General features: G+C 39.4%; 1 protein-coding gene across 2 annotated transcripts; it reads right to left on the bottom strand.

Annotated features, from left to right (window-relative positions):
* Nucleotides 1-4,581: 4,581 nt before the first annotated feature.
* On the bottom strand, nt 4,582-26,387 carry LOC135477503 (phosphatidylinositol 5-phosphate 4-kinase type-2 alpha-like). Of its 2 annotated transcripts, none has more exons than XM_064757625.1 (9): nt 26,129-26,387; nt 24,048-24,145; nt 22,847-22,943; nt 22,035-22,184; nt 20,879-21,025; nt 17,523-17,609; nt 12,128-12,241; nt 10,159-10,468; nt 4,582-8,736 (listed from the first exon to the last, which is right to left on the bottom strand). In XM_064757625.1, the coding sequence occupies exons 1-9, from the start codon at nt 26,240-26,242 to the stop codon at nt 8,552-8,554; spliced, it is 1,302 nt and encodes a 433-aa protein (XP_064613695.1). In that variant the 5' UTR covers nt 26,243-26,387; the 3' UTR covers nt 4,582-8,551. The 2 variants fall into 2 exon arrangements, with proteins under 2 accessions (XP_064613695.1, XP_064613696.1); XM_064757626.1 differs by having other exon boundaries at nt 17,571-17,609.
* Nucleotides 26,388-27,827: the final 1,440 nt, after the last annotated feature.

The following is a 27,827-nucleotide window of genomic DNA, read 5'->3' as shown; positions in this document are numbered from 1 at the left end:
TGATACAAGAGTGTAAAGATTTTCTGACATCACTTTTCTGCCTCATCACCTTGACGAATATAGGCCTCAACAAAAATATAAATGTACAAAGAAATTTTTATATTGCTTTCTCTCAGTAAACTCACCGGGAGTGGTCATTTGAGACTGGGCCAGTTGGTTTGATGAAAACAAATCAATCAGTCTACAAAATATAAATAATTCTTCGGGGCATGTTTCCTGAAAGGTCATTTCAACGTAGTAATTTTGGTCTGTGTATTTATACTTTTGCTCAGTATACTACACGTACCCCCATTTTCAGAAAGATAAACTTGAAACCAAGAATAATACACAACTAACAGGGCGATTAATCACTTGTTCGGACATCCCAGTTTCACAAATCGGCGTATGACATTGATTTTATAGTACGATGTTGTACAACACGAACACCGTACCATTGTCCATATACATGCGATATCGTACTTGTGTACGATAAAAAAACGTGGTACGTCGCTTTGTGAAAGTTGCCACAGGGTCCAGTATCACAAAGCGGCGTACGATATTACACAATTATTGCATGTTTCAGAGTGGAAAGCTGTCGAGAGCCAACAATTCAGGATGTTCCACTCTGAAACATGCAATAATTGTTTTATTATACCGGATACTCATCACTCAAGATCTTTTTTGCGTTTCCATACGTGAATGGGTTAGAGTAGGGCAGTAGCAGTAGTCAAAATAGCGATTCTCAAAGCAGAGGGCAGATGTGACGTAATATAATACAATGGGGAAACTACCTATGATGCGATCAAAATTAAATGTGATGCCCTGAATTTGTTCACTTAACGTCACAGCGTGCAACATCACGAAATGCTGAACCCCACGTGACGTAATATTATCCAATTGGGCAATGATAAATTTACGTAGGATATAATAATTTATTTTTATCGTACATTTGCCGGGCCATTGTCCTATCTGTACAAGTATCGTATACCTACATCTTTGTGAAACTGGGTGGGGGGTGGGGGTGGGGGGGGGGGGGGCGTGGCTCAGTCGGTTAGCGCGCTAGCGCAGCGTAAAGACCCAGAAGCCTCTCACCAATGCGGTCGCTGTGAGCTCAAGTTCAGCTCATGCTGGCTTCCTCTCCGGCGGTACGTGGGGAGATCTGCCAGCAACCCGGTTTCCTCCCACCTTAATACTGGCCGCCGTCGTATAAGTGAAATATTCTTGAATACGGCGTAAAACACCAATCAAATAAATAAATAAATAAATTGTGAAACTGGGCCCTGAACTCAGAGCAGGCCATATATATTAATTGGGACGTTATGCATGGTATTTACCATCCCGGTACAATGCACGAGACCAAATGAATTGACAACTGCCTTAAGGTCACAATAAACCAGTTTTCGTCGTGTACAGCTTTCAGGGCTTTAGTTTTGTCCTTTTTCTTTACCCGAATCCAAGTGGATTCTCGCAGATTTTCTTCGCTGAAATTGAGCAGAATGTAGTCCAACTATAGTAACGATATCGAAAGAAGAGAAGATTTCAAAGCATATAATTTTAAGCAAGCATATTTTACGGGTTCTATGTTCATCAAATTAGGTCTGAAACGATGTATTATTTACTATAATAAAAGTAGGAATGTTAAGAATTCCTACAGATTTTGTTTACGAGAGTCGTGATGAGAGTCAGATTCCCAGACTCCTGTTAAAAGTTAAGTCCTGGCTTTGTTTCGCCGCGGGTGACAGGAAACAAAATCCAGTTAAGTGAATGTAACCATTCAGAAGGGTTTACCTGGACGATGATTTGGGAACATTCACCAACCGATCTCAGGCTATCCTGAAACAAAGGAATGCATCGGTAATTACACCAGACCGACCAGGCTTATTCCTTTACGCTGTTCCGAAAGCCAGGCAGTACGATGTAAAATTTTGCAAGCTGTGCAAATTTGGCAAATGGTCACAAGTATAACGTGTGCAATCCGGCCTCTTATTAGTGTACCTCCGTTTGGGTTTTGTTCCCCCATAAGCACTTCCGTTTCTTGGGAGGGACGAATGTAATTCTGTGTGTTTTAGAATGTAAAGTCTTTTTTCGCTGACAGCCTGCGATTTTTGGTGTATACATGTAGGTACAAGCAAAATGATGGAAAGTATTTAAGCCATAGGCAGGTATTAGTCTTAATAATGAAAATTAGAAATTCTGGGCAATAGGACACAAGGAGACAGATGGTGACGAGCTCCGAGTGACGTGCCATTGACCTTGCTAGGCACCCCTCCCAGTTACCGGCGTGGAAAGGTCCATTCTACGTCAAGATGTTTATGGCTGCTTTCTCACACGTTGGACCAGATATGCACTAAAGTTTACTGGTCACGGAATGTTTGGGACTGAGCAACTGCGCTAAACGTTGTGTGGAAAATTAATGGGGGTCTGAGGCCATCTAAAGAAATACGCCATGTTATCTGCCATATATTAGACGGCCTTCGTCTAGAATTGCTCAATGTATTGTATTGTTATCACGTTTAATAAATATTTAGATGACAACAATGTCTCCGGGACTCACCAGCAGAATCCTGTACACAGATTACAGTATGGACAGTATAACTTAGCCCAGCGACAACATTGTGATACAGATGTTGCCTGTATATGTGTATCAAGATCCAAACTTGCAGTAGGGAAAACAGACAAAGAGTCGTGTTTCTGAACGATGGCAGTATTATGATCTTTATTACACATTTAACCACATCGTCAGGAACATTTTGATCTCATTTCAGTATTAAGACCCTCGGTTATGCTCCCTGCTTTTCCCATCAATATATATACCTTAACGATCAAGTATCAACAAAACGCGTCCGAGTCTCTGGCATACACTTTGAAATGCCAATTACACTACCACCTGCCACAACTGAACTCACAAACACAACGCCGGATTACTATTAACACGTTCATATGGTTACAATGCACACCAGTCTCTTTTGCCAAAAGATATACGCATGGTTCCATTACCTGTGTCTCATAAACTGCAGTTGATTTTACCTAGCTGTGACTTTTTACAATCGGCCACATTATTCAGTGTTTTGTCTTTCTTGATTTTGCCGAAAGCTGTGCTTCGTCACTGTCAACGTTTCGGTGTTCCGTTTTATTCAGATCTTGTGGAAGGTGGTTTTCGGTTGCATTCTCTGGTATATCAGGGCTAAGTTTGTTTAAGAGCAGTGCAAATGCTGGAGGCATAATTTGGGCTGGTGGCGCACAACAATTCCTTCCAGTATTGAAATGTCCTTAACCACTGCTCCAGATAGATAAGGAAGACTTCGAAGTTTTAGCTTTGCCGTAAGTTAATCTGCAAAAATACGCCACACTTACAGGACGAGAATCAAATTTCAGTGACTGAACATAGCGACGAGATCACGTTGCATATCCGTTCTCTTTTGATTATCCTCTCAAAGCTGTAAAAATTGATAATCCACACTTACAGGCGTTCTGCTGCACGCAGTGTAACATACTCTTATTCCAGACCGTGTTAGTTGACTGTACTCACAAGGTTATTGTGACAAAGGCTACAAAGCGATATCGGCTGCAATGGGGTTCACAAGCCTTCCACAAAGGGAGACAAATGTTGTAACTGATTGACCAGTAATCTCTTGTCTTCTTGCACAACATGGCCACTCATTTAAATAACAATACAAATCATGAATAATCATAGTATTATTTATTATGGAATTATTATTCAGGTAGACCGAAGGACAGCTGTTCCATCAGTTTCAAGATCCGGGATCTATTTCCAAAAGCGTCTTTAGTCCTATTTCTCACAAAAAACATTGTATAGGTTGTAGCGTTTTAAGGTGACGTGATTTACGAGCAAAGTTAGAAAATATCGACTAATGAAGCTTTGTAAACGTCTCTTATGTTTCCCCATATAGCGGACTGCTGAGCCCCACTGACATAATGGAATTCGCCAGTCAGGTTGGGAAACGGAAAAACAGTGACAAGTGACAAGGGCACGATGCGCAGGACGAGTCAGATTTTAGTGACACCATCGCTCCAAGTACTGGTACTTCTTCGTAATTTTAAGTTTTTTTATGAAACCCCTAACCAGACTGTCCACTGCATGCCCAGTGATAAGAGCCAATGATTTGCGACACTAGTTACTTCGTTAATTCCAAAACCAGTCTGATCCGAAATTATCGGCAAGTGAACAGTCGTAACATAACCGTATTAGCGCTGTCCACGTGTTGCATGGTGGGCCTCGCCTAATTTTGTAACTACAAGCTACTTTATCACCACAGGGGTGATGCACCCTGTGTTACATACGGCTGACCTACACATTTGCCATCTGACGATCATTGACAGCAATGTGATAGAGGCTAAATGTTCCACGCTACATTCTAAGAGAAGAATTTGTTAACTTTAACACAATGCTATGTTTTCTCGGTGATGCTAAAATACTCTAGATTGTGTTACTGCAGGACAAGATTGTGTTACTGCAGGACAAGGTTGCGTTACTGTAGGACAAGATTGTGTTACTGCAAGACAAGACTGCACTACTGCAGAACAATATTATGTCACGGGCAAAACAATATCCCGAAGTATTGTGTTGGGAAAACAGAACTCATAAGACCTAAGTACCAAAAAATTTTGTTGGCCTACCAATAACATCATAGCATTCTATTAATGTAAGGCATCAGTTTTAGAGGGTAGTCGTCATTGACCCGATACAAATCGTCCATGGCTTGTGTAATGCCGCCTATGATATACAAATGCTTTGCGTCTGAGTCAGTTCCAGTATCTATCGAAGTGTGGACGACATATTACTTGTACTATACAAGTGCGCAAGTGATGGGAAAAGCCATAGTTAGGGTACCGAGGGCGTTAAGTACTGAACACGTTTGATCACTGAATGCTGGGCACAGTCGCCCCACGGTGCATGATTTTAACCCTTAAGTAGATGTTAGGTTCTGAGACAGATAAAAGAACACCTTATAAAATCTGGCCTACTTCAATTTGATTTAAAATAAAATACAAATGGAAAAAAGAATAAACACATGTCCCTTGTTTGGAAATATTTGTTCCGTTATTTTAAAAAGGGACGTCGAACACAGACGGCCACTAAAGGTATGGTCTATTTACACGCTGTACTGTAAATCCAACCCGGGGGGCATGCCATCCAGACCCAAAACGTGACTAGTTCAAGTGTCTGTAGTTATCTCCCCTGTCGCTACTGCCGAGTATACCGAGCCCAACACTGTACAAGACGTAGAATATAACTCCACAGCGATGATCAGGGAAAACAATGATACAAATAATGCTTCACAAGGTGTACACCTTGTTATAAAGAGATATTTACAATATACACAAAAGTGGAGGTGTGTTGGAGGGGGGGGGGGGGGGTATACACTTACCACCTTGATAAAGGTAATGATACAAATGTGTACTATGTATATATATTTATATGCATGCACTAAATACAAAATGGCTCTGCTTATGCGAGATATACAAAATGAGCTACCCTACCCTAGCATACTGGCAATGCTAGAAGGCGTTACACTTCTGTCAGCAGTATGTAGACTATTAACTGGCACAATCGGTTCAGGTGGAGTCTTAAAATGCCGTTTCTTTTCCACTTAGAAAAAAAAAATTTAAACAAGCCAAAAGGAAAAACACATCAACTGATAGTCTACCACTCCGCCATGGCACATTTATATAACACAGACCGACCTGACAAAAATGTAACCCATAAGACTGACATCTGTAGTCAGAGTTTAACACAAATATGTATGACTTTATACTCAATTGGGATATTACTGATGCACTTCAAAAACTGTTCACAGTAATGCAAACTTGGGCCAACAACTCAAGACACGTCATACATACATTCGACCACAAAACTATTAACAATATCATGGATTATTCAGGGATGGAGCGAGATACGTCTGCTGTCGCTTCCCACAATAGGGCATCACTGTACAGTTAGATGGTACTTAAGTGGCTCAATTAAAATCCTAGGTAATGGAGATGGTCAGTTCATTTACTATTCCACATCTATTTAGAGGTTTGTGGAATATCCCGCCTATCATACTACAAGTCGCGCACATTTTGGTTAAACTTGCTAGCGTTAACACTGCGACAGCTTCTTGCTGTAGTCTGCTGCACAGCTACAGTTGTGTAACATCCAACCTATCGAAACAATGCAATTTCTTCCTAATTGTGACAGGTTCTTGCTTGGATCAGCTTGGCAAATACGGTTTCTTTTCGATTGTTCAGTTTATGAGTGTCGTCATTTTAACATCAACTTCTGTGAGGAGGAGAAGAAATAGTACTCACATAGTACGCACCATAATTCCAAATTAGAACGCAGTATCCCGCATTTATTTTCCGAGTCCAGATACCAAGACAGCTGTCTAAACTGATGCTCTACTTTTTTTTCTATCATAGCAAATTTCTCTCGCTTTACATCATGTAACAAAATAGCTTGCATGAATTTGTGGCCTCTAACATTAAAAAATAGCTACCTGATGAGGTTTAAGGGCTTCGGAAATTCTAACACGAAAAAAAAATTGTGTGAAATCTCATCGAGGTGGCCACAAAACACGTTAAGCGATAGCTGCATCTTGCAGCGGACGCCAGATGTTGTGGTCATAAATGTAAATACTGTTGGTAAAAAGTTACATGAACCGTAATACGTGTAATTTACCTATTAGGTCAACATTTCTGCCCAAATAAATATTTGTTGGGAAGTAAATAAACCTTACCCAGCTTCGTTCTTGTAATTTTTAAAAAATAAGCGCACATCATGAAATGATGCTTTGTCTATTTCAATGCCTCGTTATGAGGTTCTGTGGTATTCTAAAAATAAAAGATAACGATAAAAAAGTTCTCGAAGGTTAACATTCGGTCAAAGCAACGCAGACTAACAAGCTTCGGTGTGAATCATTACAAACTCTGTTAAAATACGATGTACCAAATCACTGAGGACGAATTTCTTTCCTAATGGTCCTCCTTCTATGTTACCCATACAAAGAATGTCTATACTCAGGGACATTTTTGTTTTACGTGGCGGGTGTACATCAAACTTTTGGCACAGAACTTTGCAGATAATGCACGTGACATGATTTGACAACGTTACTAACTGGGCCTATACATTAGCAACATTACAAATTCATTCTGTCCAGGAAGAAATTCGCAAATGCGTATGCCTATCGGAGTATCCGCATTAAAAATGTTGGTGTGTGGGTTTAGTAATGACACTACATAAGAAAGAAAATCTTGGATATCAGGTGCTTGTACAGTATAAATGCATACTGCTACAATAAAGTTGGACAACAACAGTGGGATAATCAAGTCATGAGAACAATATTATTGCCGTATACCAACAGTCCTAAGTGTTTGTCTGACAATCCAATAGAACCAGTGTTTTGGCAATTGAATACATAAAGAAACACTAACAAGTGCCCCAAATCCTTACCAAATTCAATCTTACACACAGTGCACGTTTTGGCACGCGGGACTCCTGTTGCTCTAACTGCACAGGCCTTTTCATAATTGCTGATAAGTTTATGTGCCCACACCTAAATAACACATTTCAGTCTTCAAAAAATCTGATGAATTTTGTTTTCAAACTGCTTCTAAATTTGTACCTTTGTGGTTGAATTTAGAGGAGGATTTAGGGTTATCCACAACAGTAGTAATGTGTCCCCCAAGTGAATTCCTTTGCTTTCTAACATCCCCTGGATTGTTGGTTTTAGATATCACATTAAAATATGTACACAGAATAAGCATGCTCATATTCACAATCAATATCCATAGAGATTAATAGTCATATTGATTTTACTGTGTGTCCTGCATCAAGAGACGTGCTGAATAAAAAAAAGAAGAAAAAAAAAAAACGCTTTTAAGAATGAGAAGAACCACCTTCCGATCGTGGATTCCATCACAGGATACTACAAAATAACAACTGGGGAAATTACACGTTAGCCTTGTAACAGAAAAACACGCCTTCTTCAAGCGTTCACCTTAATTTACACTACAACATTTTCTTTAAAAAATAAAACAAGAAGTGGCACGGCTCTTTGTAGGTTTGACTGAAGACTGCTTTTGACATAACACTATGAATGGTCCCGAATGCTTCATACACAAGTGGTTGAATACCCTGCAAGGAAAGTAGCTGACCAAATGAAGAGGGGTTTCTAGGTTGGAATACTTCACTGAAGTTCAGCCAAGCTGAAGAGAACTAAACTGAAAACAGGTCAGATGTTGGTTGAATGGGGTAAAGTGTTCCAGCCCTCCAGCCCCACTTCCTCACATGTGTGATTTTATAATGTAAAATTATTTTGTTTTGCGTACTAAAATTGAGGAAGAATTTGTGCAGTTAAAGGGTGATTCATGTTTATATGTATCCCTTCAGAGAGCAACTTTTGAAAAAAGTGGAAAGAAAAAATGCAATGAGAGAAAGAATGCGGTGAAAAGGTGATGGGAGTATGGCTGACAATGCAATACTATAACTGTACATTTAAATAATTTTTACATCATAATTGTGTACAATCTAATTCTGTAAACCATGCCTCCGATGTAAAGCTGTGAAGTCTCATTCGATGCACTTGGAAATGAAGTCGAGGAATCGGCGGCCATACTGGTCAGGACGCACGGTGGAAATCTCTGCTCCAGCCCCATGCTTGACTGTCTTCGCCGCCTGAGCCGTGCGCTTCTTAACACCGTACTTTGTGAGTATGTCTATCATTGCCAAGAAGTAAATCTCTTTTCTGCTGCTCTCTGAAACACCATCACAGATCAATGTTTTTAAAAATCTTGATTTTGATTTTTTTGGTTTTTGATTGTTGTCGCCCACCAAACTCAACAATTATCCACTCCATACAATAGTGGACTGGATATTATGGGTAGAGGAAACTGGAGTGTCTAGAAAAAACCACTGACCTCTGGCAAATTACCCCGGCAAACTTTTCCATGAGTGACAGAAGACATATTGGCGGAATGCAAGCGAAATCGAGCCGATTCCATGTAAGACAACATGAGACAGCACCATTGTGGAGCTCTGGGCGAAACAGCAGCAGTGGGGTCGCGTAAATTTCCCTGAGGAAGGTACTGAACCTTGACCGCAAGACCTAGCATCTGAAAGGCCACCACCCTAACCTTCCCACATACAGGTAGATAGGAAGCCACCAGGACCTGGATTTGAACTCACAGCGACCACATTGGTGGGGCGCTGCTGGGTCATTGCACTGGGCTAGCGTGTTAACCCCCTCGGACTACGCCCACTTAGGTGTTTAACTTTATTTATTTATTTATTTATTTGATTGGTGTTTTATGCCGTACTCCAGAATATTTCACTTATACGACGACAGCCAGCATTACGGTGGGAGGAAACCGGGCAGAGCCCGGGGGAAACCAACAACCATCCGCAGCTTGCTGCCAGACCTTCCCAATTATGGCCGGAGAGGAAGACAGCATGAGCTCGACTTAAACTCACAGCGACCACATTGGTGAGAGACTCCTGGGTCATTACGCTGCACTAGCCCGCTAACCGCCTGAGCCAGGGAGGTCCCCTTTGGTGTTTAACATTCAATCTGCACTAATTACAGCGAATGGTCAGTTGGGTTTGTATGTAACAACAATAAATTGCAGCCCTGGCAGTACTTACAGTCAAAAAAAAAAAAAACAATAAACGTCACAGTGATGTAGAAGGTGTTCCTAAACTGACATATCGCTAACTATATCTGAAATGACATTAATTTGTTTTGACACTGAATATTTATGTTGGAAAACAGAGTGTGAGTGAATCAACAGGTCTGAACAGTCTATAGATCTGCATGTGAAGAATGCAGTTAGTGAGTGCTTACGGTTCAACATCGTACTTAACAATTTTTCAGTCATATGACCAGTCATATGGCCTCCTTGCTGCAAGACAGATTTCCACCGCTCTTACCTAGTGCTGCTTCACTGAGACAAAGTCCAAGAAGGCAAGTGAGCCACCCACCCAAGCCATTATACTGATATGAGTCAACCAGTCTTAGCACTTTCCCCTTAAATGCTAAATGCTCAAGCGAGAAAGCTACAACTTCCTCTTTTAAGGTCTCAGGTGTGACCCGACCCAGGATTGACCCTGGGTCTACCGCCCCCGAAGTGGACGCTCTACCAACTGAGCCTTCAGGGCCGGTATGTTAAGAATGGACCTACCTGGGCTGGATTTGATGGCATAAAGCTCTATCTTTGGGTCAATCTCTCCATTGAATGGCTGAGGTGACATGGTGAGTGGACTGTCTGGAGGTGTAGGTGCCCCATACATCTCTGCCCCATCTTCGTCCTCTCCTTCCACCCCGTTAGACTCCTCCCCCACCTCGTCAGCCGCTTCCCCACTGTGCTCCTCTTCCCCGGGGACTGGAAGTGGCGGCTGCTCGAGTGCAAACTGAAGTTCCTGCTCTGCACGTTCGCAGTCATGGATGCCCACGATTAGACTGTAGTCCATTAGGTGTAGGTGACTTAAGAACTAGAGGACAGAACAGAGGTATTTTATCATGAGGAAAAGTGGGTTGATTTTAGCATATCATAACACGGCGATCAGACTATTTTATTTGATTAAAGTTTTGTGCTACACTCAAGAATATTTGAGTTCCCTTATACAACAGTTGCCAGCATTATGGTGAAAAAAAATCAGGCAGAGCCCGGGGAAAACCCACAACCATCCACAGGTTACTTGCAGACCTTCTCACGTACAAGAAGAAGCCAGGTTGAGCTGGACTTTCACTCAAAGCGACCATATTGGTGTGAGTGAGTGAGTGCTTGGGGTTTAACGTCATGCTCAACAATTTTTCAGTCATATGTCCTGCCCGAGCCATTATACTGATACTGGTCAACCAGTCGTTCCACTATACCCCTTCCTCCTGAACGCCAAGTGAGGAAGTTACAACTTCCTCTTTTGAAGTCTTAGGTTTGACTCGACTCAGGACTGATCCTGGATCTAGCGCTCCCGATATTGGTGAGAGTGAGTGAGTGCTTGGGGTTTAACGTCGTACTCAACAATTTTTCAGTCATATGACGACGAAGGAATCATTAGGGTGCATGCACGTGTAATGTGCCTCCTTGTTGCAGGAGGACGGACCCCCACCGCTCTTTTATTTAGTGCTGCATCACTGAGACGACTTACCGAAGGCAAGTAAGCCGCCCCGCCCGAGCCATTATACTGAAACGGGTCAACCAGTCATTGCACTATCCCCTTCATGCTGAACGCCAAACGAGGAAGTTACAACTTCCTCTTTTAAAGTCTTAGGTGTGACTCGACCAAGGATTGATCCTGGATCTACCGGTCCCGAGATATTGGTGAGAAACACAAGAATTGTCGTTTTGCACTAATCACCAAGGACCCGAAACAAGCATTGGTGCTACACTAGTGAGATGTTTACTGCCACTTGAGACTAGTGTCATGAAAATCAGAGCTCAAATATTAACACCTGTCACAGACAGGCACAATTAACTTGGGAGAAATGATCATAAGCATGGTCATGGGGTAGGTGCTTGTGTAAAATTCAGTTCTATATTTGTAACAATGGGACAAATGGTTTAATTTCGTGGACAGGTAATACTGTGAAAATAATAACTATGAAAATAATTACGAAAATAATACCATATAATCACAACAATTTTAAAAACTTGATTAAAGAGACCAGTACAAATCACTCACAAGTACTGAGGAGCCATGCAACCCAGAAAAATAGTGCAATCTCATGTGATTTTTCACGAAACTAAACACTCTGCTGTATTAACTTGGAGAAAAAGGTGTGAGATTATGTGATTTAAAATGAATCACTTTAAACTCCACATAATTTTTCACTAGTTTATATCAAAACCTTCAGTACTGTTACTGTGGTAATAAGTGGGTCAAAAAATACATAAAATTATAAATGATACATGAAATTTTCTTCTCATGCAAGTTATTGAAACAACAATCAAACAATACAAAATTTATTTCACCTATTTATTTGACTGGTGTTTTATGTTGTACTTCCCACAAACAACCGGAGAGGAAGCTAGCATGAACTGGATTTGAACCCTAACAACTAGGCCACAGAGGCAAGGATTTTACAAACAATTCCAAAGAACTGGTACTTTATAAAAAAAAGACAAAATTCAGTACAATATCTGAACTCACATCAACATCCTTGGTAAGAGTGGCCATAAACTTCTCTTTTTCTGCTGCTCCAATCTCAATACTGGCTCCGTCTTTCATGAAGTCATTGTCTTTAAAGGTGGGAAGATCCTTCGCCTGGGACAACAGAGTGAAATCATAAAGTGCCGAGGGAAAAGATGAGCACTAAAACGTGGCACTGCTGCAGGAGGAGAAGGGTTTCATGGTCGTCCATGTCAAGGTGGTGTGCATAGGTGAGTGGTGTGCATAGGTGAGTGGTGTGCATAGGTGGTGCTTTGCTGAGACCATAGACCTGTAGGTTTCTTTCGATTGTTGTTTTACAATGTACTCAAGAATATGTGACTTTTTAATATATATTAGGCGACCGCCCTTAATATGAATGGGAGGGAACTGAGCCGAGCCTGAGGGAACTCATGCCTGATGAGAGAAAGGTGAAGTTGCACCAAGAGGGAAAGGAGTTGAATGTTCCGCCCTGAGAAAATAGTAGAACAATGGGAAAAGGCATAGTTTATTTTATTCATTTTTTTGATTGGTGTTTTTTACGCAAGAATATTTCACTTACACGGCGACAGCCAGCATTATGGTGGGAGGAAACTGGGCAGGAAGGTGTATTGATGAACTAAAAATTGTAAACATAGAGCATATGTAAATGAAGTTGACATATATGTAGAGTTAACAGGCAAAAGTTTGATGCCCAAGCATAATTAACAGTGCTGCAAAAGGGAAGATGGTCAAAGTAGTGACTCAGCCAGGTGGTCCATTGTAGTCAAGCAAAACAATTCAATGTGGTAAGCATGGCAGATGATTCAAGACAGTGCCACAGGGAGGCTATTCAATATTTAGTGCTTATTTAAGGCACATTATTCACTGTGCCAAAAAAAAAGGAAGGTCAATGTGGTTCTTAAGCCTGAAATATTCAAGACAGAGCTAAAGGGAAACAATTCAATGTAGTGAAGGCACATTTTTCACTGTGCAAAAAAAAAGGAAGGTCAATGTGGTGCCTAAGCCTGAAATATTCAACACAGAGCTAAAGGGAAACAATTCAATGTAGTGCTGAAGGCAATTTATTCATTGTGCTTAAAAGAAAAGAAAAAAAAAAAAGGCAAGTGTAGTTCCTGGGGCAGACTGTCCAGGGTAGTGCCAAAATTAGATAATTTATTATACTGTCTAAGGCAGGTTGTTCATGGCAGTGTAAAGGGCAAGCCAAAATAGTCCAATACAGCATTGACACAGGTCAATATGCAAGCACATGTAGGCATGTAGGGCTATTAACATAGGCAGATATTTCATGGTAGTACTAAAGGCAGGTAGTTCACTCGGCTCTTACTATTCACACCATGAACATCATGTACGCAGGGTAATTCATTTCCAAAACTGTGAATTGATTATAAGTCATCTAGCCACCTTATAAATGACAAAAATTGTACAAAATGCATGTACTGACATAAAGCCAAATTCAAAACTTCAGACGCTATTGGGATGGGTCCGACTATTGCAGGTGAAGACACAGATCTTAAGTAAATGTGTGTCTTTATTAATGAAATATGTAGAGTAGTGAGAAGGAAGAAGTTTAAGGTGACTGGAGAATAAAACTAAGGCATGGGAGTGTGTGTGTGTGTGTGTGTGTGGGGGGGGGGGGGGGGATATTAATGAATAGGGATGTGCATTAAAGAATGTACAAGTTATTGAAATAAATTTTGCTTTTCTCTTCCAGAAGATGAAGTCCTTGAATACATACTAGTTGTCATTTACAATAATTAGAATTTAAAACTTTTCAATTGTTCAACAGTAATCCGGTTTTTGTGGGTACAGCATTGTCAAGAGTAAACTGTAAGGAGTAAACCACTGCCCTTCACCAAGTACCTGACAATAGTCTTGACTTAAAACGACAACCAAACCAGAAGGACCTGGATTTGAGCCTGCAACCTCAGTGGTCAGGTTCTGATTGGCCACAATGAGAACAGTGATTTGGCCAAGGGAGCTAATGCTTGTCTCAACTGGTAGGATACGACCTGATTCTACCACGTAATTCCAAGTCTATTCTGTTTTTTTTGTTATTAATTTAAGATTCTTACAAGGCAAAATACACATTCATCTAAATGTATATATACATATATATATATATATACACAGTCTCCCAGTGAACAAGAGAAACATTCATTCAAAGTCATACAAAATTTACACTCTGCAAATTGAAACTAAAAAACATTCAGGAAAAGAAGTAATGACAAGCAAAAACTGAAACCGAAAGCGATTTCATGAACAGTCTTGATAAAAAGAAACCAAAGAAACTGAGCCAAATTAACCAAATTACATTTGAGCCAGAGTTATGCATCAAATAAAGTGAAAATCTTTAAAACTTTAATTTAAATCATAGCATTCAGAAAAACATAAGTGAAACACACATCAGTCAGGCCTTGCAATGTGTAGTATAGCCTAAACTGGCTTAATTACATGAGCTAGAAATGGTTTGGGAGAGCTGTCACTAAACTTGCTAGGGGCAAGCACTTCATTAAAATAAGAGCTGTTGGAAAAACGAAAGCATTCTCATTTTAATGACTAACAGTCACAAACTCAGCGCCACTTTTCACGACACTTAACATTTCTTGTAACTTTTTTTCCTAAAAAGCTTTGTCCAGGTTATAATGCAACATCATTTAAGAGAAAAATTTCAAAGAAATGATTTACAAAGTTTGTAAAAGTCACTCCAGGGTGCTAGGTGTCCACCATATCGGCTCATGACAGACGACCAAATTTTTTTGGAAAAGACGAGAAATAAAAAAAAAATTACAATTTTCAAATGGCCATTAAAGATTATTTTACTGATGATTTGTGTAATCAATTAACTGCTTGTACAAATCTCTCAACACGTGTGCACTGCAAGCAAGGAAGACTGCTCGCTGGTCATTGCAAAGCCTGTGTGTTCTGGAAACTTAGAAATGTCAGATACAATAAACTTTACTAGGAAAAGAAATGATGGCATGCTGTTAGTATGTTCAAGTTAATTCATGATTCATGCATCTACAATGATGAATGGGTAAGCTAAAAACATTGCAAACAGAATGCAAAGAAAAATCAAATAAATGAAAAAGTAAAAAGGAAAAGAAAAAAGAAAAAAAAAAAGAATAACCAATCGTCTTTATAACGAAAGAACTCATTTAAGTGTCCCATACATTTCTCTCTATTCAGTAATAAAACAGAGTTGATTTCATACTGGTATGAGATGTAGAAAATTTGTGTAATTGAAACTAAATCTGGGTTATAAATGGTCCAAGAGTAACCTGATGGAAAACAAAAAACATCACAATAACCTGGGACATATTAATGAATCTTTAATAGTTTGATATTTATTTATTTACTTGATGGTTGCTTAATGCCAGACTGAGTCTTTAAGATAAACATATACTACCTCCAGTGAACAGAGTATATATATATCACTCTCCCCTAACCTACCGCCCTACCCACGCCCCACCCAAATGTGCTGTTTATTGAATTTGTGACACTGGACTCATTGTCTCAAGACCAATGGAAATTCTGTGAAATCAAGTGAAAACAGATTCATTTTTCGCCTTATTTTCCTTTATTTCTGGAGAAATATGATTATACTGAGTGTACTGACTAGGACAAATCCACAAGTAAACCAAATCAACACACATAAATTAAAAAAAACCAAATATAAAAGAGAAAAGCGTGAAATAATAAGCAACAAAGGAGTTAGACAAAGGAAAGATGTTCAGTGAAAAAGTCCATGTCACATGAAGGCAGATTAGCTCTTCATTTATTTACTGAAAAAAAAAAAAGAAAAAAAAGAAACAGGAATCTTTCACTGAACAGAAAACCAAGCATGTTACAAAATAAAGCTAGGCAGACTGCTTACGATCCAAGGGCACAATACAAAACTAGCACTCCACAAAATACAGATTTCAAAAACTCACAAAATTTAAAACAGGCAAAACAGGTACCCACAGTGGGACAAAAATCTTGCTTTTCTTTATTTTTCTCTTCCTTTTTAATAATTTGTTTTTCACCAACATTTCTTAGACTCAACAAATTTTGTCCACAACTCATGTCAGGCCCCTTGTGTATATTGAATACCCTCAATTTTTTTTTTTTTTTTTTTTTTCAATATTGAGAATTTTGTGAAATCATCATCATGACACACACCAAATAAACTGTACAAATCTGGACAGTCCAAAAATTTTTTGCACAATGATTGTCTCACACTAATGTTGGAACTAAACATAAGTGAAGTTTATTCCTGGCTCATTTATTTCATGCTCAATGTTTCAAAATTTATGAAATGTGACTGAAGGCAACCACTACATCACAATGTTTTTTAAAAAGAAAAAAAAGAAAAAAAAAAGACAGATACTATAGCAAATTAAGAATATTATGAAATATCATGTTTAACTTATAAAATTTACTGAAGAAGTGTAAAAAAATTGTACGAAAGAAAATGTATTGAATCACCTTCTAAAGAAACAAGATGAATTTTATACCAAAACAAGATACTCTAGGCAACAGATTTATAAAATGTTATGACTTCATAGTTCAACTTTATTAGACTTTAACAGAAATACTAGGCTGACTTCTGGATGGGATAACAGGGACACTTTACGAGTTGTGAAATTTTATGTTAAACAGAGTGGGTCATCCCCTAGTAGTTAAAGGAGCCTGTCTTTCTATCACGAGGACACGTGAAGTCAGGGTTCAAACCTAGTCTTGGACAGAGAATTTATCAATTTACCAGCTCTCACTGTAAGTGGGGCTTTTGTACAAAAATAACCGGCTAGCAATGACAGAAATCTCTTCAAAGATTAGAGAATTAAGACTGTGCTAACATTCCACGGGTGCAGCTGATTGCTTTTGTGAAATTTCCCCAATCAAATACATACATAAACACTATTTCAAGAAAATCTATGTTTTCTGTAACTATGCTATGTAAAAATATTTTGGCCACCTTTCTATACTTCTCAGTTAACAATCTTCCAAAAAGCTTGCTGAGTTTACATTCAAATCTTAACAAACATGATTCATGTTTTAAAATGTTCATAGGCTACTTCACGGTTTTAATATCTGTATGGTGCAAAAACAGGATGTAAGCACTACCTGCACAGGTAAGCTTAAACCTCACCTGATTAGGCTAGCCTCACTTATAAGTACCTTCTGTTAGTCGCACAATTGAGCATTCCAAGAGTTTTCTATATTGAAATGCGATCATAAGCAGAACCTTTTAAGAGACTATGCCAAAACAAGTGTTGCAGGCGCTGCATTGAGTTGCACTTTGCGCGAGCAGCTGCGCTAGCCGTAGTTAGTGGATCAGTTGATGAGGCCAGAGAACAGACCAGAAACACAGAGCCGCCGCCCCAGAGAGAAGTAAAGAGGATTGGATTGTTACCTGTTCTGTCTTTTTACGATTACCGAACTGGAACATGCCATAACTCACCCTCTCCTTTTCACTCGCCTGTCTGTCTACAGTCGACCCCTGAGGACAGAAACACCACCACCGCCATTATCATGTGGCCAGCATAACAATTTATTTATTTATTTGATTGGTGTTTTACGCCATACTCAAGAATATTTCACTTATACGACGGCGGCCAGCATTATGGTGGGTGGAAACCGGGCTCTGTTCAGGGGAAACCCACGAACATCCGCAGGTTGCTGGCACACCTTCCCACGTACTGCCGGAGAGGAAGCCAGCATGAGCTGGACTTAAACTCACAATGACCACATTGGTGAGAGACTCCTGGGTCATTACTCTGCGCTAGTGCGCTAACCAACTGAGCCATGGAGGTCCCCTCCAGCATAACAAGTATAACCAATGGTGTTAAGTCAACATAACAACAAACATGCAGTTTCTATGCAGTTGAATCCAGGCTATTCCAATGATCATATTTCTCCATTTGGCATTTTACATTCACTGCTCTTCAGTGACAACACAATGTTTTTGGTTTATTTCTTTATTTATTTGATTGGTGTTTTACGCCATACTCAAGGATATTTCACTTTTACGACGGCAACCAGCATTATGGTGGGAGGAAACCTGGCAGAGCTCGAGGGAAACCCACGACCATCTGCTGGTTGCTGGAGGACCTTCCCACTTACAGCCTTTCAGTTTATCACAGGGAACATTATACAAATTGCACACTATGATAGGACCATGAAATCCAATGTTCCTAAGGTAAATGTACAGCCTGAATTTACACCACAATGTTTCAGTCACAGACTACAACTTTACTCATCTCCAACTAACCATAACAATACTAAAAAATTTTTTTCAAGGGAGAGAACTCGTGTGATATACTAGCTTATCTCCCCTGTTGCAGCCTCAGATGTCACAACATGTTCACAGTTTTACAATGTCCTAGCTACCCTGAGTGGGTCATCAGCACGCTTCATTCATGTCACTAGAGATTGTGACACAAGAATTCAAAACAAAGCAAATTCAACTTTAATTTTTTGGTAAGATTTTAACACAAATAATGGAAAATATTGCTTTTAGGTAACTTCTTTCTGGAAAAACAATATGAATGTACATCGCCTTCAAATATGATAGTTTCATTCAACAATGCACTTGGCAGAATGAAATCAGCCATTAAAATCCACTTTTTGGTGTGCAAGAGAATAAGAGTAGACCTTCTTCATCACTCCTGCTTGAGTAAATCCATTCTCGAGTCGAAATGTTGCTAAAATCCACAGAAATATTTCCGTCACTCGTCAAAATAGTTTTGTCAAGTCATGGCCAGTTGAGGGTGCGCTAAAATCTCAGAACCATGCCGCCAAAAATATGGAAATCAACATAAGACAAAATCACGCAACGAGTCTCAAATGACAAGTTTAGTGATGACTTCATCAGTCATCATGGATGTAGAATGGCCCAGTCAGTCGAGTGAGAAAAATTAATTCTGAAGGTCAAGTCTTGCAGTTATCATCTGCGCATCTGCTTCATTATCCATGTTTTTTGCCCGTGGCCTCGGATACGAACCGGATTTTGGATGCACCTAGTGTCAAGCCTGCGCATCTCGATTTTGAAGAGAGGAAAGTCAACACTTTATCCGATTTTCTGCATATAGCTAGTCTGAAGTCGATTCAGACAGGATTGTGGGCAAAGAAAATAAAAAATAGCTGTAAAAGGCCGGGGTCGATGGCCCCTGGATGCTCTGGCTTCTACATAGTCTTAGATGCACTGTATAGGCCAAGTATGGACCTTAACAGAGAATCCAGAAAAGACGGTTTTCACCATCAAAATGTTACTATCACGATTTGTTTAGGTTCAGAGCTACATGTTGTTTGTTCAGTTTGTATCCAGTCTTTTTAAACTTCTCTTTCAGAGACAGGCAGCTGTCAGTTTCAATCAGCTGTCAAGTAACAACACCATGGTGTTCTACTCTGGTGCTCTTGGCTGTCTTGGCACACAACTCTTTGGCTTTCCTTTTGGTCAACATGGTCTGTGCCTCCATCCACTGCATTCATAGTTTACTTCTTTGTAGCACAACTCACAGAAAGCCAAACCAGCAGATTTAATCTTTCGCACATGTTTCCCAACAAATTTCCCGTCCACCTGCCATTCAAGACTGTCCCACTTCCAGATGTTTTTCAGCCCTTTGTCCACATCTCGCACATCAAGACCCCTATTTGACAGGTTGACGACAGATGCCGCCATTTCACAATTCTGCTTCTTCCTTCGGTAAATGTTATCTCTTTTGCGACTGGTTCAACCCTGTGCTATGTTTTGGAAACATTTGGTTTGATAGGACAGATAATGCAGTCACAGAAATGTGCCAAAGATAAACATTGAAAGTGGTTCAATATTCGCTCACCAGCCTTAAACACACAACATTATAAAAGAACAGAATTGATTGGTCACAACATGTACTATCTCATCGTAGCAGCTTTTAGTCATTGACTTGTCAGGTCAATGTTTAGACATAAGCTTTCTCAATAAGAAGATAACGATCAGAATTTGTAAAACCCTCCAAACACAGCACAATAAAAAAAACTGAAGTCTATTGAAATAACTGACTACAAAAAAGCGGGAAAAAAAATCAATTCTGTGGATTTAAACGTGTTTGAGGAAGTGAAATAATTATGTTATCTTCAATCCTGAACAGAAAACAGGTCAGTGGATTCAAAGTTGGACTTCATTCCCCCAAGTGCTTTGTGAAATGGACCTCAATGTTTAATTTAATTGAAATACTTTCAATACTGATAAGACACATTACACACACAACTGTTTGATTGTGCAAGCTCTGAAAACATTTGGAGATACTGTGTTACATTTATTATGAAAATGGCTACTTCAAGGAGCTTGCAGTAAACTGTACCACATGCCTGTTTCAATTTGGGACCAATGTTGTTGTCTGGGAAGAGTAACGGCAGGGTAGATTTATTTATTTGATTGGTGTTTTACGCCGTACTCAGGGACATTTCACAACAGCAGCCAGCATTATGGTGGGTGGAAACCGGGCACGTCCCGGGGGAAACCCACAACCATCCGCAGGTTGCTGCACACCTTCCCACTTACGGCCGGAGAGGAAGCCAGCATGAGCTGGACTTGAACTCACAGCGACCGCATTGGTGAAAGAGTCCTGGGTCATTACGCAGCGCTACAGGTGGCTGAGACGAGCGGCAATTGCAAATTTGAAAGTTTATATCCCAATCATGCCAGGGAAGTCCTGGAAGCGGGGAACTGCTCATTCTGTGGCATGTTTACATAAACAGTACAATGGTTTGAAGATACAGAGCACTCACCTTGAGATCATATTTCTTGTGTATTGTAAGCCTAGGGCTAAAAACATTTCTCATTACTACTAAGTAAGTTTCCACATCATTGACAGTAATCCTGTACATGCCTAGATACTGAGGGAGAAGGGTGACGGCGTGCACCTCTACAATGTGCTGCAACAGAGAACAAAGATACTTAGTATAAATCAGATTGGTTTCACAGGTGAATTTGTACACAATTGTATTACCCTAATTCAGTTAATTTTTGGGACAGATATTAGTTGCGCCGAAAGCAGAATATAACGTTTCTTTCTCAGCTTTATTAGAAGTAAAGATGTGAGTATGTCGTTCATTAGATTGTCTAACCATGTGAGAGAATAAGTGTGAGTATGTTGTTCATTAGATCGCCTAACCATGTGAGAAAAGAACCTCCTGCTACGGCTACATGTACGCTGGCTAAAAAGAGCAGACCAGGCGTCCCAAAATTAGAAGAAACAGGGTAGAATCTTTTTAGACGGATGAACAGTGAGCAATGGAATAAATCCACAACAGTAGTTTCAAGCCAAATAGACATTATTAAAATCTGACTGGTATATATACTCTACAATACTTCACTAACAGATATATGACGATCGTTCAGTTTAAGGTTAGAGAAAACCAGTAACAATATGAACTCGACTTGAACACTAACTACTAGTCCACAGAGGCATAAGATTTTGAAGAGCTACTCCAACGTAAAGACCTGTATGTCTTAACAACAGGGTTAAGTCTCAAGGACCAACATAGTCTGAATTGCTTTTCTAAACTGGAAAAAATTACATCATTAAAACCGCTGTCGTCATTTCGGTGGAAAGTACTGAAACAAAAGTTTTCTGTCGTTCTAAATTTTGCCTGGTTTGACCTTCCAGCATACGTGCCTTACTGGATGTCACATTTACCTGATTCATCATCACATCAGGAAAAGTTTATGGAAACTGCCAAAAATTTGGCTTTTATGGACTTCATTTACAGGGGGTTAAATAGTGTTATCCATCGTAAATCTTTTTGAGCTGTTGTTTGCTCTAATTCACAAGGTATCCTTAATACTAGTATAATATTAATATTCCTGCCTATCTTCTCTTCGGCCTGAAGTAGCACTTTAAAACAACAAATGTAGTATATAGGTGTTGCCCAGCCCTCTTACCTGATGGTATTGTTTCAGGATATGGTGCATTTGCTCCACCTCCTCACTAACTAAGGTTTTGATGAAGTAGTAGCCGTCCTGTGAGCTCAACATTCGAGCACCACTTCGGCCCGGTGAGTCCATGTCTAATGGCTGTTTGGTCAGGGAATTCTGGTAAAAATAACATGCATCTCATTATTGTCTCAAAACATACTCTCATATTTATTTCTTAAAAATAAGGCAAAAAGCTGATAAAAAAAGGTGTTCAAATAAACAAATAATACTGTAATTCTCCATCCTTTTCGCAAAGTGTTTATTCAAGCATATTCTGAAGGCATTATTTTGTGTTGACTGATAAAATTTTACTTTTTGTGAGCCATGAAACAGGACAATCCAACCAATGTAGTTTTTTCTCTAAAATCACAATGAAAATGTGCATACATTGCACTGAAAGTTGCTCTTTCTATACGAAAAGGTTGAGGAAAGGTGTATTTCATTATATATTAGAGTTTTGTCTGCAAAAATGCATAAATTTTAAAAAGCATATGAAAGCCTTAAAAGGAAACTTTTGATACGGACACTTAAATTTGCAGATAAAAGTCGCAAAGAACTCTAAAATTTAGGTGAAATACAGTACGTCAAAAAAAAAAAAAAATAATCAAAAAAATAAATAAATAAGTGAAATTTGTTTAGTTATTTAATTTATAATACATACATGTATTTATTTATTTGACTGTAAGTCAAACTTAGAAAATCTGATTCACACGATGTAAGAATATCTGAAGCATTATTCAATTTTATTTGAATCCACAACAACCATGTGTAGTCCTTACCATATAATCAATATCGTCTATGCCAAACCGTTCTCGTAAATTACGAAAGACTATCGGGCAGTACTCCTTCACCTTGAAATGACTGGGCATATTTTCTCTGTTAGAAAAAAAATACAAACATACTTTTTTACATCTACATGCATTTGCAAATGTTAGAAAAACTTAAACAAATACAGCAAACCTGCTTTTTGCACAACATATTTATATGTGTAATAGTTGGTGTATGACAGGCTTTGCAACATTTTCAGCTAACAATAATTTAAAAAAACAAAGGCACTATGTTATTTTCATGTAAGTTTTGTCTCTCTTACTCTCTTTTTGTTTCATTGGTGTTTAACGCTGTACTCAAGAAGATTTCACTTATATGATAGCGGCCAGCACTGTAGTGGGAGGAAACCGGACAGTGCCCAAAGGAAACAGATGAATGGCAGGTTGCTGGAAGGTCTTCCAACGTACGGCCGAAGAGGAAAAGCCAGCATGAGTTCACAGCGACCGCATTGATAGCTCCTGGGTCATTGTGCCATGCAGGCATGATAACCGCCTTGGCCCCCAAAGTTTTTCTACTACCAGCGATTAACTAGATTCCTGCAGAGAGTAGGACATTGTTCTTGTTCTGCAGATTATTTCCAGGCTTTATTCATGTTCTTATCCATATCACTCGTCTATAACACCATACAAACTCTAAATGATGTTTTGCCTTAATGACAACAATCCAGCTTATGGGTAGAGCCTTGTTTCCGGGGTAGTCAATGCACCTGACCAGGTACAAGTAAATACCGAGCGGCACCTGGATTTGAACCATCGGCCTGACCCTAGATGACCATGAAAACTAAACTTTCATCTACTTCTCTCCACTGTGATGCTTCACAAACGACTTATGACCTAAAATTTCGTCCACAAAAGCACATCTTTAGAGGCAAATAAAGGTCATAAAATTGTATTTTTGTTGCTGAATCTTACATTTTTTCCCAGTAGGACACCCATCTTCCAACACCTAAAAGGGCCTTTCTAAAATTAACAGAACTCTCAGAATCAGTAAAAATCAGAAATTTGGTCATGGACGAAATTTTAGGTGATTTATTTACTTGATTTGTGTTAACACTGCACCCAAAAATTTGTCATATCATTTTTATGGGTGAAGGAAGAGAGCCCTTTGTCATCTACAGCATCACATAACATGTGTGTAATCCCTTGAACTTACTTGTTAAAAAGGTGGTTATCCACTCTGACTTTACTGAATGCCTTGAAATCATCTGGCATCAACATTACTGGCACATTAATATGACTTAGTTCATTTATCTGAAAACAACAACCAGGAAAACATAATCAGAATTATACACTGTAAATCTTCAACATTCTGTCACTAAAGCACTTTATTCAGTGGCTGTTATGCATACAATTATTAGGAAAATGACACTAAAAATGATTTCTTCGTGTCATTTAAGATGCAAACTCCATAGTTCTCTCAAAATGTTTCAAAATACTGGTGGAAGAGCCAGTTAAGAAAGTTGAAGAATTCGGGTACTCATTTAATTTGTGGATGTTTGATTTCTACCATCAATACAATACATGATGTCCAATATAGCCCCAAAACTGTGACAATCTATACAGAGCCACATAAAAGTCATATTTTGAGCACATTTCATTTAACGAATATGTGATACAAATTACTTTTCACTTTGACACATTGTTGACAACAGTTTTTCGGATTAGTTTAATGTCGAATCAGTTCAGATTCCATCGTAAAGTAAAAATCTCTGTAAAAATTGCTGATCACTCAGAGGAGACAACTACATTTGTGACAGGCTCACATTCATTAAGTATACAATGTCAATACAGGCATTCAATAAATTATGACATGATCATATTTAAACTTATTTCATTAATTGTGTGGAAACTCAACAATTTTGTTAGATGCACAAGTGGTGAGTTTTATGGGTGAAAGACTGGAACTTCGTAAGTTACTTTGAAACTTATCTACCTGGATTTTACAGAACAGATATGCACACTGTGAGAGGATATTGATATATAGAACTCACAGGATCTGGAAAAATGAGCACTGTGATCAAAATGAAATTTTAGGTCATTTAGGGTAATAAATAGAAGAAAATGTGCAGTTTATCAAGGATTTATCACAATTTTGTTCACCAAAAATCGCGTATATTTCGTCTTCAGCAAATATAATTGGCTAGAGTTTCTCGGGCATAGATGGCCCCTGAATTCTCGCCTGAAGGGCTGGGATACTATTTCTGCTACCTCAGCTCCATCCAAATTCGGTAACTATCTGCCGCCCCTGCAAATGGCCATCAAGAAAGCTTACATTCCACGAACGGCCACACAAGTGTCGTTGACACCTTACTGTCACAATGGCCCATGAAAAGTGACACCAGGCAAATCTATGATGACATCACAAGACATATTCTTTGCGCCCAATTGGTGCACAAGATAAATGGTCTAAGATTAATTCCGAAATTCAAACCGAAGGTCACTATTGATGGCTTCAAGGTATTTTACTCACGAACACCAGCCACAAGTGATGGTCAGTGATCATGCAGTGACATAGGTGATAGACCTATGTAGGCGATACATCCGCATTTTGCAAAATAACCCCCATGTTATTTATCACCTATTCCTTGCAATTAACACAGGTACCTGAAACTGCAGACATCCGGACATTTGCCATTTTACTTGCACTACACGGTGGTGAAAACACTGACCAAATAACAAGGGAGTTGACACAAAAATCTGCTTCATGGCCTCGTAAGTCCAAAACCAGGTTTTGTTGAGGTTCACTTGTATATGCTAGGCACATTACTCGGTTACTATATACTATAATAAGCCCAAACAGTGCTTCAAAGTTGACAGATACCAGTGAGACAGGTCGGGGCTCTCGCAAAGTAAAGTAGACAAAAGACGTTATTTTACTGTAGCTACTAGATTGAATACGCATCTGCCCGTCGAACCTAAAACTGAAAGAGACATTATGTCACGGTCAGCTATATGAACCTCGCTTTTCATTAGCAGTTCTGTTGATCTTGTGGAATATACTTCCCCTTGCATAGGGGATTGTACGGATTAAAAGAATTTCAACAATGACAACATTCATCAAGTGTAAACAAAACTTTCGGCCACCGGAACAGATTTATGAATCATGTGAGCTCCATTAGCTTCTCAGACCCCCTGCCAGAGTGTCCCCTGCCTGCAAGCTCTCGCCATCGGCTTTGACGTTTCCCTTGTCCCATCCCCCCCACTTCCCCCCCTCGGGTTACACATGTAACTTACCGTGTGGTTGATGCCCCACATGAACACACTCAATAGTGGTTCGTTCGCTCGGAATAATTTTACTTTCTGCGGAACCACTTTGACTTTCATCGCTTTCCTCTTGCTTGACGCCATGTTTGATTCGCTATTGCACAGCACTGACCGACAGATAGTGCTCTTGAGGTATTGTTCGCCTTGCACAGCTTGATTGCCGTGAAGCAACAAGCACTAAAATAACAACTATATCATATTTTTCGTCGCCACCCCGATTCAGCGGATATCAATGTATATTAAAGATGGCGATGGCGTACGCCTTTCCCAGAATTCCGCGGGAGAAGCCGACAGCACGAGTTGCGTCCCTTAACACACTTCTCACACAAACTGCTCACGGTGTAAGTTATTGGGACATAGACGTTGATGAGTATAAATTTCACTACCATGAAGTAGCTGGGCATATAAGACATACTTTATTTCGACTGACAGAAAATTCCAGTGGATGGGGTATAAACTGAGTAAGTCTTTTTCAATATCCAGGTCCGGCCTAAATCGCCTCATATAGTAGCCCATGATGTCTAAGTAGGCCTACACAGTAGACAAGACAGTACGAGCTGTGAAAGTGACAAAGACTTTTTCGAAGATAAAAAAATGACATGGTGAAAGAAATTTGAGGGGCAGGGAAAATCTTTTTTTTTTTAACCAGTCGGGATCCCGAGTTAAGAAATCGGGGTCGCTTTTTAATGGGCAAATCACACGCTCGCATCAAACTGTATGTCCCAGGAAACAAACAGGACTGCCTATATTGCAGCAACAGGCGATCATCTCTCACTGACAAGTACATATTTTGACTAGGGTCTTATCATGAGATAAATAGCTTGTATTTTAAACAACATAGGCCTACACAGGCCAATTCCAGTCAGTTTAAAACACATATTCTCAGCTGCCATGCTCAGTGCTTGTGAATTTCAAGTACACGTAAGACTTTGCTGGACGTGCACGACTAGGTCTGCACAGAAACAGTAACGTACTGAATGAAGAAAAGAGTACACCGCTTTAGACCAACTTGTTTAGGCGGGCAAGGGATTTCCCTATATCAGCGAGGCAGTTTGTTAATAAATAAATTTCAAAGAAAAATAGATGGACAAAATAAAATATTACTTACAGCGTGCAGTCAAGCCCTTGTGTAGCTCAGTTGAGTTCTTTCAGTCTAAACTGCAATAGCTATGAGTTAAGGCATCTGGTCCTAACGTACGTATATATATATATATATATATATATATATATATATATATATATATATATATATATATATATATATATATATATATATATATATACGTACGTTAGGACCAGATGCCTTAACTTTATGTCACATACATGTGTGAGAACCGTTGTGATAAGTTTAAGGCTATAGGGCCTACTATAAATGGTGTTGGCGTTCCTCGTCGTTTAAGAAAACATTTTGGGGCTGAGAAAGTATAATTTGCAAGCAACAACAATTAATTTTCTAAAGCACAATGACACTGACGTACCCGAGGCCCGACTTGTAAAATGGAGACCTCTGGTTTTATACCTGAGGCTCGACTTGTAAAATGGAGGCCTCGACTTTTATACACAAGGCCCGACTTGTAAAATGGAGGCCTCTGCTTTTATACCCGGGGCCCCGACTTGTAAAATGGAGGCCTCGACTTGTAAACTCGGGGCTCCGAAGTTTGAAGTACGA

The sequence above is a fragment of the Liolophura sinensis genome, chromosome 11 (assembly GCF_032854445.1).
Source record: "Liolophura sinensis isolate JHLJ2023 chromosome 11, CUHK_Ljap_v2, whole genome shotgun sequence".
NCBI lineage: Eukaryota > Metazoa > Mollusca > Polyplacophora > Chitonida > Chitonidae > Liolophura > Liolophura sinensis.
Note: the sequence above shows the minus strand (reverse complement) of the source record. Positions and strands in the feature narration are given on the sequence as shown.